At 34.1% G+C, this 15600-nt stretch overlaps 1 protein-coding gene across 3 annotated transcripts in view; it reads right to left on the reverse strand.

The window, feature by feature from the left end:
- Positions 1-15600, reverse strand: part of for (cGMP-dependent protein kinase for) — a 122389-nt gene that overhangs the window by 34696 nt on the left and 72093 nt on the right. For 2 of the 3 annotated variants that reach the window (XM_076124174.1, XM_076124175.1), the window contains exon 3: positions 7953-8119. In XM_076124174.1, coding sequence (XP_075980289.1) covers positions 7953-8119 — 167 coding nt within the window. Of the gene's footprint in view, positions 1-7952; positions 8120-11448; positions 12024-15600 lie in introns of all 3 variants that reach the window. The other variant, XM_076124176.1, reaches the window with a different exon arrangement.

Raw genomic sequence — 15600 nt, forward strand, 5'->3', positions numbered from 1 at the left:
CAAGTGGTATAATAGCCGTTGATTAAGTGGTTCCTATCAAAGCACTTCTCAAAACAACATCTTTATCGAGTTTATGTAACGCTTACGTTAGACGCTTAGATATTCGAATGTGCAATATCGTTTATAGATATAATAGGTTCAGAGGTGATAGTGCAATAAACTTAAAATACTAGTTCAGTAGAATTTGTAATCTTTGATCTTAATGCATTAATGCTCGTGGCTGGAAAAAACAGATCTGTAGCTCGGTTTTCTACCACTATCGACTACCGACAACTAGCTAGCTACGGAGAAATAACGAATTAATAAGAAAGATTTTACACGAAAATCTGTTTAGCGCCTCCCCCGTAAGAACTACTTTGATGAATGTAGAGAAGCTACCGTAAACATTTAAATGTTTTTGCTACTACTAAAATTTTGCTTAAATGGTTATTTCATGCCAATTGCCAAATGACTTAAAATGTGTTGTTTTATATGCCCTAAAAATTTCACGAAGAAATATTCAAAAATAACGAAGTTACAAATCTTGTACAACGCTAACTAAACGTACTTTTCATTTAAAAAGTTATCAAGTTTTTTCACTTTAAACGTTTGTACTGTAAAGTTCACTTTTATGTGTAAGCATATTATAAATAGCTGCTGTCGATTAATTGGGGTATACAACTCACGAAAAGTCGAGGAAAAATCCCAAAGATATATCTGATTTGGTCTTGGGAAAACCGATGAGAAGAATATTTGTGTCACATTGAAATCATCGGGGTATTTTTTGTTCAGCAAATTAAGTAGTTTTATCCTCTTATTTTAATATGTAGGTATCTAGGTATAAGTCGAAAATGAATAATTATTAGTTTTGTTGTAGTTTTTTACAAAACCGGTTAAGTGTACATGTTATCGATATCTTTGTTAAAACTAAGGAAACAAATTAAATTTACTGATGTTTATTGATTACTAGTCGCCGGCCCGTGACTTCGTCCTTGTAGACTATAGTTGCAAGCTCTATTCCTATTAGTCATAGCGTGATATTATGAAACCTATAGTCATCCTCAATAAATTTACTAATCGGCATAAAAAACAGGTATATTCCAAGTTGTCCCCTCTACGCTGTCTACGGGTTACAACTGGGAATTTTCTTCCTACTTTTATTATTTATTCCTACAGTAGTTATTGAAATTAGCGCGTTCAAACAAACTCTTCAGTTTCATATCATTGTACTATCTAATATATAAAATTCTCGCGTCACAGTTTTTGGTTATCGTACTTTTCCGAAACGGCTTGACCGATTCTCATGAAATTTTGTGAGCACATTAAGTAGGACTGAGAATCGGCCAACATCTATTTTTCATGCCCCTAAGTGACACCTTTGTTTAATTTTTATGGCAAAACAACGTTTGCCGGGTAAGCTAGTTGTATATAATACTATTAGAAGAGATAATAAAACAGTGAAATCGTCTTGATTGGGTGTCGTGTTCATAATTGTTCACAAGTACTAGTACTTACTACTCGTATTATGTACAATATGTACATCGATTCAAGTCGTACGTGGACAAGTGTGCTACTGCGCAAACACACGCCAGCGGTCTCTACTTCATTTATGGTAAGTCATACTCGTACGTGCCACTCGACTATCAGGGCTGCCTAATCCCTATCACACATCTATTTATAAGGTCCCACTTTTCATTTGTCAGGGTCTTTATTAACAAACTCTGATATTTTGACAAATATTGCATGGCAAAACAATCCAAACGTTATCATCCTAAAAATATTATGAATGCGAAGATTTGTGATAATAGATGGTTGGTGTGTGAAGTTTTTCGTGAAAGAGTAACAACTCTTTCACGAAAAACTTTTAGACGGCTTTTAATGAAATTTGGTACACCGATAGCTTATAATCTGGATGTGTGTGAGTGAAGTCGCGGTCAGAAGTTAGTTTACGAGTAAAATTGTTCTGCTATATAAAAAATATGCAGTCTTATTGGAATTCCGAAAATTGATTTTGTTCTCAGTTAGTGCTATGTTTATATCGACACTTCGCCTAGCGTGTAATACGGTTTGTCACGCCAACTCACTGAAGATTTCGCGGAGTTGTTATTGTTTTTTAAAATAGGTAGCTTGTTTATATATTACTGTTGGTATATTATTATTGGAACTCAGTTTCATACTAATACATCAATCATTTCAAACAATACTAATGTAGTCATTCCATTCGAATATTTTAGTTGTGTTGAAATTAAAATCGACTCGTTTTGTCTTGATTGTTTTAATTGTATCTCTGTGACAATAACATTACAGCTAAAGCATCTATCACAAAATCACAATGTTTAATATAAATGCTTCCAATTGAATACTTCTTAGAAATAGTAGAGGAAACCTTCGATCACGATCACTTATCTAGGATTGTTATACAACGGGATATTACGTTTTAAACGGAACTTTGGAAATCGTTATGAAACTCAGTACAGTCAGTACTGTATACACTTTACATTGTGTATTGTATCGCAACATTGGCTGTGAACCCTGCAATCCTGGCGTCAGGCTCAGTAAACATTACACAGCAAATTACACGTGCCTTTACTAGTCTTTACCACTCTTTACTTTCACTATGAAAACGTTGACGGACCGGTGGGCCCCGGCCGTCGTACGTCACCTATTATGACCGGCAAAAAGCCGACAAGGTCTTAGATCTCTCGCCAAGGCCGCGCACCGATCACGCATTGTCTGTTCCAAGAGTTTTTGTCGCTTTCGTAATACTTGGCAAAACGGCTCACCACCATTTTTTGTATGTTTAAATAGTTCCGTTTTGGAGCGAAATCTATCGTTCTCATTCCAAAAGCGAAACTGTATTTTTTTTACTGTTCTTCTGGTTAGAAGACAATGTGCTTGTTACCACCCGTCGACATTGTCTCGCCTTGACTACTTCTGTTTGACAACAACGACTAGTTTTTATAATATTTTAGTTCTATTTCTGTATCATTGGTTTTATTATTAGCAGTATCTTGATTTAAAATTTAATAGAGATTTGTATATGTTACTGTAAAAGCCCGGACTGTAGTCAATCCTAAGATTTTCCGGTTAAACCTAAGATTTACCAACTCTCAACGGTAAAAGTCCAAATAACTCTATTATTTCGAACTTTTACCCCTATTCACTTGGTAAATCTTAGGATATACCTCAAGGACAGGTAAATGTAGCTAATATAAAATAATTTAATAGTTATAAAGAAGAAGTTTTCGGCAAACCGACATGGGTAGGTTAGGTTAGAAGGCTGAGGTGGGAGCGAGCGAAGCGAAGCTCCCACCTCAGCCTTCGTGGTTATTTTTTTTTAAACCACCCAGAAGGAGGAGCCCCGCGAAGCGGGGCTCCGGCGACATCTTCAAACTCTCATTTTAATTATGTTACGGCATATAATTATATCCCTAGCAATATCATTATATTACGGCTCAAACACATTACAATATGACTTTATCAACTTTTACCGTGTCATTATGTAAATCCTAAGATTTGCCAATTAAATGGTGGTAAAAGTTCGAAATAAAAGAACGTTCGGACTTTTACCATTGAGAGTTGGTAAATCTTAGGTTTTACCGGAAAATCTTAGGATTTACCACAGTTCGGGCTTTTACAGTAACATATATACCTCAACATTTTTGCCGTCTTTTACAACAATGCATTTAATTTTATTTCCCAAGTCACCTTTTTAAAGCATTGAAAGATTCCTATTAGCAATAAAATATAATAACAATGTCAATGTTGTAATAAAGTCTCGTTGTATAAAACTAATAAAAAGTTGCTAAACTATTACGTATACAGTGACATTAATCGCGCGCGGAAATTGATTGAGTGCTGATCAATGGATTATCTTGTGTTTCGACATACAACAACAATTAAATGTATTTATTAAATCAAGAAAAATAGGTATTTGTAATTCAATTATATGTGAGAAATATTACAAAACGCAATAATTATATGATATACTAGCCTTTACCCGCGACTTCGTCCGCCGCCTGAATTTTCCCATGGAAATACGTCATTTTCCCGGGGTAAAAAAGTAGCAGATGTCCTTTCTCGGGTATGAAAATATCTCCATACCAAATTTCATGCAAAATGGTTCAGCAGTATAGGCGTGATTGAGTAACAGACAGACAGACAGACAGACAGAGTTACTACACTTACACCTATTGTAGGGATGATTGCTCATTGCAACGGAATCACAACATGATTCATATCAAATGAGGGAACTATAAAAGCCGTGCACGAGGACAGACTTTCAGAATCAATATAATTTTTCTATGCATTCTCTACAACAATTTAAACGTATAAATAATTAAAAAAACGGATAAAGTATAACTTTCAAACCAATTTTGAATAGGTACGTATATATTTGTGAAACGAATCTGGTAGAAGCAAGCGTAAGGTATCGTATTAATTGCATTTATGTCAAATATAACAATGGCAAGGAAATCGCATCAATTGAGATGTTTACCTCAAGAGTGACATATCACATATATGACATGAAAATTTTAATATTACTGACAAATATAGAACCGAGATGAGCTCACCACAAACACAATTCTTGTGGTTTTTCTTTCTAAATATATATTACACTAGCTAACTCGCGAGACTTCGCTTGCGTCACATATAAGAATGGGACAAAACTTTCTGCTCCTATTGGCAGCGTGATGATATATAGCCTATAGCATTCCTCGATAAATGGGCTCTGTAACACTAAAAAAAATGTTCAAGTCGGATCAGTAGTTTCTGAGATTTGCGCGTTCAAACAAACAAACAAACAAACAAACTCTTCAGCTTTATAATATTAGCATAGATTTGCGTGTATAGTCGTACGCTCTCTACATGGCAACTTGGTAACCGTATTTTTCTAATTATTCATGTAGTTGCGTGTCTGGTTTCAGTATCGATGCGTTTTGCTACTGATTGTACGTTTTGTGCCACATTCATGAACCCGTAAAACTAAATAACCATGACATGTAGGCAATGGTGCTAAGAATGTGAATGCACAATTTTATACTCCACATTCGTATAAAATATCTTCTTATATATAAAGATGAATCGCTATATGTTCCTTAGCACAAATTTCAATAACGGCTGAACCAATCCGGATGATTATTATTGAATTTTATTTCAATCGCACAGTAAAGGTTTTTGTTGAGAGAACATACGAAGAAAGTAGTTTAAAAAATAAATTTGCACGAGCAAAGCCGCTCGGATACGGTAGTATGATATACATAGATACCTGAATTAGGTGACAATTAAAGTACTTGGTAGAGTGATTTTTCAATAGAGTTGTCCTTATATGCGTGTGTGTAAATCACTCTACATTGTTCTCTACATACTCGTATAATTATTGTAGGTATGCTATTAAGAATTATTTTCTCGGAACCGGCTCAAAAGGTCTTGGGATTTTACTTTGTGACTAATAAAATGTCAATAAAAGAATGCGCTCATAGAGTTTCATGACACCGACTGTCCAAGAAAACAAACCAGACGAATAGCGGAAAATCTAAGCAAAAGATTTTCATTTCAACATATTTAGATAAGTTTTCAGGGATTTTCTCTTCGCTATTACTCTTATTATCTAAACTCATAGGTGACTGACATAGGGATCTATCAACGCACAGCCCAAATCACTGGACGGATCGGGCTGAAATTTGGCATGCAAGTAGATGTTATGACGTAGGCATTCGCTAAAAAAGAATTTTGATCTATTCTACCCCCAAAAAGGTAAAACAGGGGATGAAATTTGTATGAAAACTCTGTCCTAAGTCACAAACCGGATGAATCAAAGGCAAAAGCCTTTTGAATATAAAATCATACACCTTACAATCAATAACTATTGGAGGTTATGTTAATTCGTATACGTGATGTGTTACGTGTCACAGGTCGGGTCAGGTCGGATGTCAACCTCAGAGTTCTATTAAATACGTTATATTAAGTTTCCACAACACAATCGATATTATATAACAAATTAGCTTGACGATTTTGCTTTGTATAATTTGTAAAGGCAAGAAGTCATTAGTATTTATTACTTTCAACTAATTGCATTCATTTTTCTTGAATACGTTTGGTGCAGTGGTTGTCGTGTTCACTTCGCCGTAATAACTGTAGCGAGACGAGTTCGAATCTCACCCGGGACAATTTTTTGTGTGATGAGCACAAGAACAAGTACTGCCTGGTTGGAAATTCATCTTTATTATGTAGTGTTTAAAAGTATATGAGTATTTTTATCAGTTATTTGGTTACCATAGTACAAGCTCTGCTTAGTTTTGAAACAAATTACCGTGTGTGAGTTGTCCAATAATATTAAATTTCTTTATTTACTGTAAAGCGGTAGAGCTAGTTTACTATTAGCTAGTGTACTATTTATTAGGATCATTACGTGTTACATCAACCTCGGCCAATAACAATTATATCACTTGACCATAAAGACTGAAATAGTTCCATATTAAGTACCCTAACATTATATTATAATGGGGAAATAGAAAGTGTACCTATAAATACACTTCATGTAATCATTACTGGTATTAAATTACATAATACCGTAACACACTTTAATTAAATACATTATAAACAGTTTTGAGTGCAAGTACATGCCAGTTACCTAAATGTGGCCAAAACTCGAGGCTACGAGCTACGTAACAATAATTTATTATTTAATTGTGTAAATCAGAGCAAGCAAGGTCGCTAGTATGTCAGTAACTAGTTTTGCCAAGATCCTGTTATTTTAATACCATCTAATAAATTAAAGTTATTATTCTATTAAATGTTATTTGACGATTAGAATATAATAGATCGTAGATTTGAATATCTAATGCTATGAACACATCCAAGTGACCTATTTGAAAGCTGTATATTTCCTTTATATTTTGAAATTCATTTATTTCCTAAAACAAGAAAGTGCCTTCTATAAATTAGGTATATTTTTATTAATTTGTTTGATATTCTTTACTTTACTTAGCCACTGGGTAATGAAACTCTTTGTACCACCAGCAAGAGAAGTTGACAAAGTATTTTCCATAACACTTGGACTATTTAGTATTCAGTACTTCCATGTGTGTCAGGAAAGTCAAGGAAAATCTAGTTTATGTAGATAGTAGGTATAAATGTTAAGAGTAGTCAGGAAAAGTCGCGAGCAACACGCAGCTGCTTTTCCGCTTTCTCGAGCGGCGCTTAGGGAAAGTATCCACTTGAGTTTAGAAGTAGGTATTACAAATATGACTAGGTTTGTGGGCAAATAAACATCAGTGAGATATAGTTGTTGCAGCACACGCCGGATGCAGGGATATGTGTGTTTGTAAGCAGAGGATAATTTAGGGCTACCTGCCATATAAGTGGGTTAACCTGCTTAGCTTCTATAATCTTTACAGTCAATATGTTTATCCTAGATAATATGATTACATTTATTCTAATAAATGTAATTATTTTATTAGGTACCCGCGAAAATTTCTTTGATGCCCTAAAACGGCTTTCGGAACATCTTTCTGATATATAGAATAGCATAAAATGTATGAAAAAATTCTGTCATAATTATACTCATTAAGCAATATGGTAGGAACTTCTTCAGAAGTGACGAAGAACAACCTAAATTCATAAATTTGCAGGTCAACATTTGTTTAGCCTTAAACTGAGTTAATCACTATTTTGTCAGAAAAAAATATGATGGTCTATGATAAAAATCGACGATAGTCAAATGACAAAAAGTAAGCGCCATCTCTCGTCAAGTAGAAACAACTATTTACTAGTGACATCTAGTATTGAGTAGAAGCAATTTAATAGTACGCCATCTATTGACGATTAAAGACATTACGTATGTACAGAGCGTTTGACATAGTTTAACTATTGGACAATAGATGGCATTGTAGCTGAGACGCACGGTGACAAAATAAGCACGTTTATCTACTAGACAAGAGATGCCGCTGCATAGTTATAATAAAACTTACCCTCCATAACATATACAATGCTTCCGACATCTCCTTCTTTGATGATTAGACTGCCGGCTGCATATTCAACTGGATACATGCAGTCCACGATCTCGCGGATCTGCGTCATTTCAAGATTCTTCATGAAGTCATTGTCCAAGATGGCTCCCTTTATCAGCTCTCGTGAACTGAAATCAAAATAAAAAAAAGTTATCAACAGCCGAAAAGTGAAATTGCTGAGTTAGTTTTTACAATTTTTTGTTGGTTTTCTATCCACACCGGGATTACTGAGTAGGGTATTGGACTGATATTTTTTTATCAATTTGTCAAATTCTTTTAACGGTGTCATAACTTATTTTCTCGAAATGGTTTCATAAACCACTTTACTACAGCGAAAAAGTGGTATTAAAGAAATAAAGATTGTCTTCTGCGGAATGACAACAACGTTGAGTAACAATGTTAGCGACAATATCAGAGATAACAATCTATCTTTAGTTAAGAAACTGCACAATACACAAGTCATTATCCGCAAGGATATATCAATAAATGCTCTATCAACCATAATAACAACAGCCTTTAAATTATTACCGTAATTTAGAGTCATAAGGCATAAACCTAGAGCAAGTTGTCTATGATGAAACTAATGTTTATGTCCAGAGACAGGAAGGACGTGGATAATCATTGTTTATGGCTTGTATACAGGAAAGTAATAGACAAAGTAAATTGTCCACTTACCAAGATATTGTCAACTAAATAAATTGTCTATGTCTAAGGAGTAAAATATGTATTTGTGCTTTAACTTGTACTAATTTTATTAATTGAGGTAAACATTAATTTAGAAAGTAACTTAACATTGTAAGCGTATACCTGCAGAATAACGTAGTTTACAAAATTAAATAACAAAACTAAATTAAGCCGGGATAAAGATCATTGCCATCGTTATTATTTGGACCGCTAAATCAATATGTAAAAAAAATATGTGACTTCTATAACAGTCGATGTTCGAGTCTGTCATTTGTACCATCAATATATTGATAAAATACACAATAATTCTGACTCAGAACTTATCATTTTAAGTCACTCATATTACATAAAGGACTGCGTAATATTAACCTAAAACCAGGAAATATATAATCTATAAATAGCGACACGAATGTTTTATTTATAGCCGTTATCTAAAACGTTATCTAGGTTTTTATCAAGTTTCATATCTTATTACCTACGTAGGTATAAAGTGCACCAGTGTCTAGATTTATTTGACCACTTGCGATTGCGACGTATCGTAATTAATTATTTTCCTGAGTACAGCTACTTAACACTTCAATTGATAATAACAGATTTCAATGATAACGAAGCGAAACTCAATGAACGATGCCTATAAGGCGTATTTTAAACGCTAAAATATTTTTTTTATGATTTTTAAGTAACGGTCTCGTGAGTTCAGTTTACTCAATACGAAAGTACGAAGAAGAAGACGTGTAAATAAGGTCACGTAACACAGATATGTCCCTAAAACTAATACAACCCCTGAAACTCTAGTAGAATATAAAAAAGCATACATCGACCTATTAAATATTTCATAGTGCAAATCAACCTTAAACATTTATCAGTTCAAGCCAATTAGCAATATTTCTAGAAAAACACTTAGCTAGTCTAATTGAATACCCGAATTCTAAGGCAGGTCATAAATTTAAGTCACAAAACGGCAGGCAGGTCGTGACGGAGTGCGGAGCCGTCGGCGAGGACACTTGTCACATAAAGTTCGAACGTAATTATACCAAATGGGATCACCGAAGGCACACTAGCCAACACATGTCGACCTCGCAGCAAAGCCTTAGATGCCTGCGCTCAGAAGAAATTCAATCACTACCTTGAGTGATTTATTGATGACTTGTATTTATTGCCACTAATATGTGGAAGCTCTTTCAAATATAAGCAAATAATTTTAGAAGTTTTTATTTAAAAACCGCCCCGGCACCGACGTAGATTTTTTTTTTTTTTTATTAATACTGATTAGTTTTAATTGCTTTAATTTTGACTGATAAGTCAAAATAATAACATTGTCAATTAAATGGTGGCAGATTTTTTTAAAACGGTCCAGTATTGTTTAAGCTACTTTTTAACAAATTTACTAACATACTAATATTTCCTTTTATAATATTTTAAAGTATATAAGTGTAGTAAAAAATATTGTAAATATTTAGAAGATAAATAGTAAAAAATATTGAACACATTTTAAGAATCGGATATTAAGTTATTATTTTTAGTTATCTTCGAATGTGTCTCTACCATACATCCTATGATTATCTCAAACGATGGTTCAGAACGTGTACATGAACACTACATGCTGAAATTATATTTTATGGCTAATTTAACGAGCGTCGTTTCAGAATTTTAGTTTCAGTATTCATAGTCTTGGCACGTGCAGGTCGCATGCTAAGTTCAATTGAGACTCGATGTATGCTCATGTGACAGTTAATAATACAACAACCGTAAGAAACTATTTAGAAGAAAATACGTGTAACTGTAGAGATAATAGTAACAATACAAGCTTTTGAAATACAACAATATAATAAGTACGAGTATAGTAATATGTCAGTGTTTATATATTACTAGCTGACCCGCGCAACTTCTCTTGCGCCACAGAAGAGAGGAGAGAATAGCTTAAAATTTTCCCCGTTTTTGTAACATTTTTTACTGGTGCTCTGCTTCTATTGGTCGTAGCGTGATAATATATAGCCTATAGCCTTCCTCGATAAATAGGCTATCTAACACTGAAAGAATTTTTCAAATCGGACCAGTAGTTCCTGAGCGCCTGATTCGCGCGTTCAAACAAACAAACTCTTCAGCTTTATAATATAAGTATAGATAGTATAGATGAGCACACAATCTCTTTAAAAATCTTAAAGCTAAAAGCGTTCACGGCTTCACGATGCAAAGTCACGGTCGATTGCTAGAGTAAGATAAATTAGAGCTGTCAGCACAATCCCAAGGATGATGAAGAAACAAACGTGGATCAAACGTCAAGTCTTTATTCGTGACTGTTGAAGCTCCTAATATAAAATATAAACAATTTATTTACAAAAGAAATCGTGAGTACTATTAGTATTCATATGGCAACAATGTTATTTGATCTATCTCTTAAAAGAACTAAGAGACGTGACAATATATTTTTATTCTTGTCTGATTATCCGTTTAAAAGTTGCAATCACGCATCAGATTAAGATTGCGGGTAATTATTTTAATTGTATCATTTAGATTACTATCACCTTGATTTCAAAACTCTATTATGAAGTATATGAGCATTTACACACAACATCATGTTAAGCAGGATTAGTATGTTTTGTCAATTCAAATGTCATCAAGGCACATCGAGGCTACCAGACCACCCAGGGTTTATAAACGCACCGCAATCATCAATTGATATCTGAGCTCATCAATTGAACTCATATTGCAGTTTTTAACGACTTAAGATGCAGTTGCAATGTTTACAAAATATCGTCTCTATGCTACTTACTTATGACTCTTGGGTATTTTCACGAGTTTCATCTCGTAATCCTGTGTCAACGAGGATAAAGGTTCTGCTGATATCGCAGTTCTCTTCAATCTTGGTTCACCGACGTGATAGACTCTAGTATTCTCAATACCAGGTGTCTTCATCACGAAACATTCTTCTTCTTCTATGCCATTCCTGCGGCTGTCTATCAATTGTCTCGTCAATGGCTTTACTACCTGTCGAAACTTATCAATTTCATTCTTTAGATACCTTATAGTAGTATCCTTTTCATCAATCTCATTTTCCAAAAGAGCGATTATCTTATCTCTCCTCTTCAATTCCTCCGTTTTCTCAAGCACTAAACGTTTCATTTCCAAATACTTCTTCTCCAACTTATAGTTATGGTCCATTTGACACTGTTTCGTGTGAGTTTGCGCCATTTTGTCCACTATTTATGTCACTTTATCACTGAACTCCAAATACTACTTCATAATAATCCACATCGTACTTATCGAATGTTTTAAACTGTCTATTGCGGTACTTTTAATAAAACTGAGCAATATAAGGTAACAGGTGTTGAGGTGTTATCAATAAACCTATCAACGGAAAGATAAACTGTTCATGTACTCAATGTACTTTTTGAATAAGACGTCGCGTCGTAGTGTAATATTCGTGCTAGCCAGTGAGTGTCTCTACACTACTCGACAGTGATACACCTACTACTTTAATGACGTATTATGTCAATCACTGCTGTATAATATATGGTGACGATTGATTGTCCGAGTTTGAAGCAAGCCAGTCAGAGTGTGAGTCAACCGCTCAATGACTTGTGAGTCGCAGAGTGAAATAATAAGTACTACATGATACGCGCTGTCCGACGCTGCTATGTTTTAATTGGTTTTCATTAAACACGATTAATGGTGCAGATTAGTGAGCATAGTTCAAGTATAAAAGTCAAATTGATACCTCCAACAGAACGCCTCAAGCGAGGCCGTATGCAGTAAAATTTCGTTTAATTTATTGGCTCCTTGAATATTTAGTATTTTATCGGTACAAGAGAAACACGTCAAGTTTAATTAAGGTCTTGAATTTTAATTATTGGTTAAAAGTAGATTGTCTTTCTTTAAACTATGCATCCATCATTTGAATTCAATGCCTCTATTACAATGAATGAATAAAATTAACGGTTGCTATTTAACGTAATTGTATGTAAGAGAGCCCAATATGTCTACAGAACGTGTAGAGAATAAAAAGTGTCTGTTGGTATAACATTAATTTCGTTTGCAATTAATCACAACAAGTTATCATGGCATGGATTGACAACTACATGTTAGTACATATGTTCGAGCATCTGGTATTAACACTTGCCACTACCACTCACTCATTGTCTGTCTGCTCATTAACACTTGAATAGTCAAATGTTGAGCAAGAGAGTGAATGAGAATGCTCAAGTAACATTACACCGGTTGCTACGCGTAGGTGATATATTTTCGTAAAGGTCTTTCAACTAATCACGCCTTTCTAAGTACAGATAAGGTCAATGCAACAGTGGTAGAATTCGACGTTGGATTTTGGGCCATGACATCATTGTATCGTATGAATTACTGCAGTGCTTAGTAGTACATACAAATATTTAAATGAAAAATTACGAACATATTTTCTTGAAGCGATATTTAAAGACATTTAGATATGAGTGATGGGATGAGAAACATATTTTAAATTTAAATGGACATGGGATGGAAAAAATATTTTGGCTGAAGACTGTGCCGGTGCCAAGATTTTAAATGGCTTTTAAATTAGTCAAAAATATTTTTACCTGACATATTCTGAGAAATTTTCCGAAAAAAAATCTAAATATATCGTTGAATTTATATCTGTCACTACATCAGTTTGTTTTCGTAGTAGATGATAATTACGTAGTATGTTTGTTTGTACCTAGTACTCAGAACATAGATATGTAACGATAATAATCTTGTATAACTACAAAAGTTGACCTAGACCTGTTTCTTTGATTTGGATGAAAGCCCAAAACGTTCAGCCACATTAAACTTTATATCAATAAATATTTTTAATACACATCTTCATCTTAATTGCCCATTATCTCTACTATGTGGAGCGACTGTTTACTATTACAGTTATGAATACATTGATATAATTATTACATTATATTATGAGTAATATTTGAATGAAACTTACGACTGGACTCACAAACAACCACGCATACTTTTAACCTCCCATTTTCCGAATAAAATAGCAAATGCCTTGATTTCATTTAGATATTAAATTTTGCACATCTCAAAACATACTAATATGTATAAAACTTTATGAACGTTGGACTGACAGCTAAATAAATTAATTCAAAACATTCTTGGCCGTAAACTAATGTCATCAATCTTAGAAGCTTGAGTAAATGATAAATAACGCCATGTTAAAGATCTTTTAACTAAATACATAGTGCGTAAGTAATTACATCTTGATACGTATTTCTCATACTCTGAATAAATTAGCCGTTTATTGAGAACTAGCTGACCCGCGCAACTTCGCTTGTGTCACATAAGAGAGAATGGGTCAAAATTCTCCCCGTTTTTGTAACATTTTTTACTGGTACTGTGCTCCTATTCGTCGTAGCGTGATGATATACGTATATATAGCCTATGACCTTCCTCGATAAATGGACTATCTAACACTGAAAGAATTTTTCAAATCTGACCAGTAGTTCCTAAGATTAGCACGTTTAAACAAACAAACTCTTCAGCTTTATGATATGAGTATAGATAAGTATAGATAGTCTTAATAAATGAGCCGTTTATTGAGAATTCAATCAATTTGAAAATCTCAATGCAAAACTTCTTCGACATTGATAAACAAAGACCACACACACGAAAGAGGAAAAATAGATTGAATAAATCGTACCATCAATGATTTGTCTAAAAAGATGTTATTTTAAAACATCTAAAAATAATCATATTACTCACAGATTTGAATTCGAAAAATAACGATAACAATATAACAAATGGTCTGATACCCAAGCAGTAAATATGTAAATCAGATTTGAACATGTAAACGTTTTTAAGACAGGTAGAGGCTGTTTAGATAAATGTAAACAAGAGGCAGATGTAAAAATTTATAGCTGGTTTCAGCAAGCAGTAATGGAAGGATACCTGCGGAATGTAGTGATTAGTGCTTACTATGTAGAGTACATAGTCAAAATCAAAATATAGTGTGACTAACGTCATTAGGTGAGCTAAAGTTATTTAATTTTATCTAAGGCCAGATAATCTACATCGGCGCTTACGTCACAGCGGTTACATTTAAGCCTGTTCTGCTAAAGTTGACAAACTACAGGCTAATGCTATTTACAGTGGTTGACGTTATCGCGACAGAGCCGAAACTACCGAAACCATTAGATTAAACGTAGCCTGATGGCGTCGTTACACCATGTTTATATCAAAATACTAAATAGCCAGCGATCTAGCTGATTGTCATCATAATTCCTTCAAAGTAATAACGCTTCTTGGAATAAATATATCACCAAGATGTCTAAAAGTAGAATGGAGTATAATTTTAACAATTTGGGATTCAAATCAAATGCAAAACGATGACAACATTGATTAACTGATCAATCAAGTAAAGTTTGTTTGCAAAGGAAATTAGTTACGAAACTGACTTATCGATATTTCTATCAAGCTAAGAAGTGTTAACGACAGGCGACGTCAATCTGCAGGATTTATGTAGACAGTGAAATATTTCCACTTATATTCTACGTCTAAATCATCAATCAGGCGCAAATTTACTAAAATTTCCAAAGTAAACATTAGTGGATCTTATTGCTTCCTATATTTGGTTCAGCCTAAACAAATATTTACGTGAACCAACCTGGCTGGGGGATCTGTTTCCGAAATAATCTAAGGTCAAACAACCGCCTCAGTCACACTCGAAGGATGTTATATGAAGTGTAAAAAGAATCTCAATCTGTGCGACTGAGCCCCTCTTGTTTGGAGAGACCTAATTAAAAGTTTCGAAGAAAGAATTTTGCGGGACCTTGACATACATTTTGGTTTGAGAACTTGAGCATCTGTCCCAATCGTTAAAAATTACCACGGTTCTCAGGTTGATGTCACCACGGTGGAAAAATAGCAAGGCGACATTATCCGTCAGCTATTTTCGTATTCC

This window comes from Anticarsia gemmatalis, chromosome 16 (assembly GCF_050436995.1).
Source record: "Anticarsia gemmatalis isolate Benzon Research Colony breed Stoneville strain chromosome 16, ilAntGemm2 primary, whole genome shotgun sequence".
NCBI classification, from domain to species: domain Eukaryota; kingdom Metazoa; phylum Arthropoda; class Insecta; order Lepidoptera; family Erebidae; genus Anticarsia; species Anticarsia gemmatalis.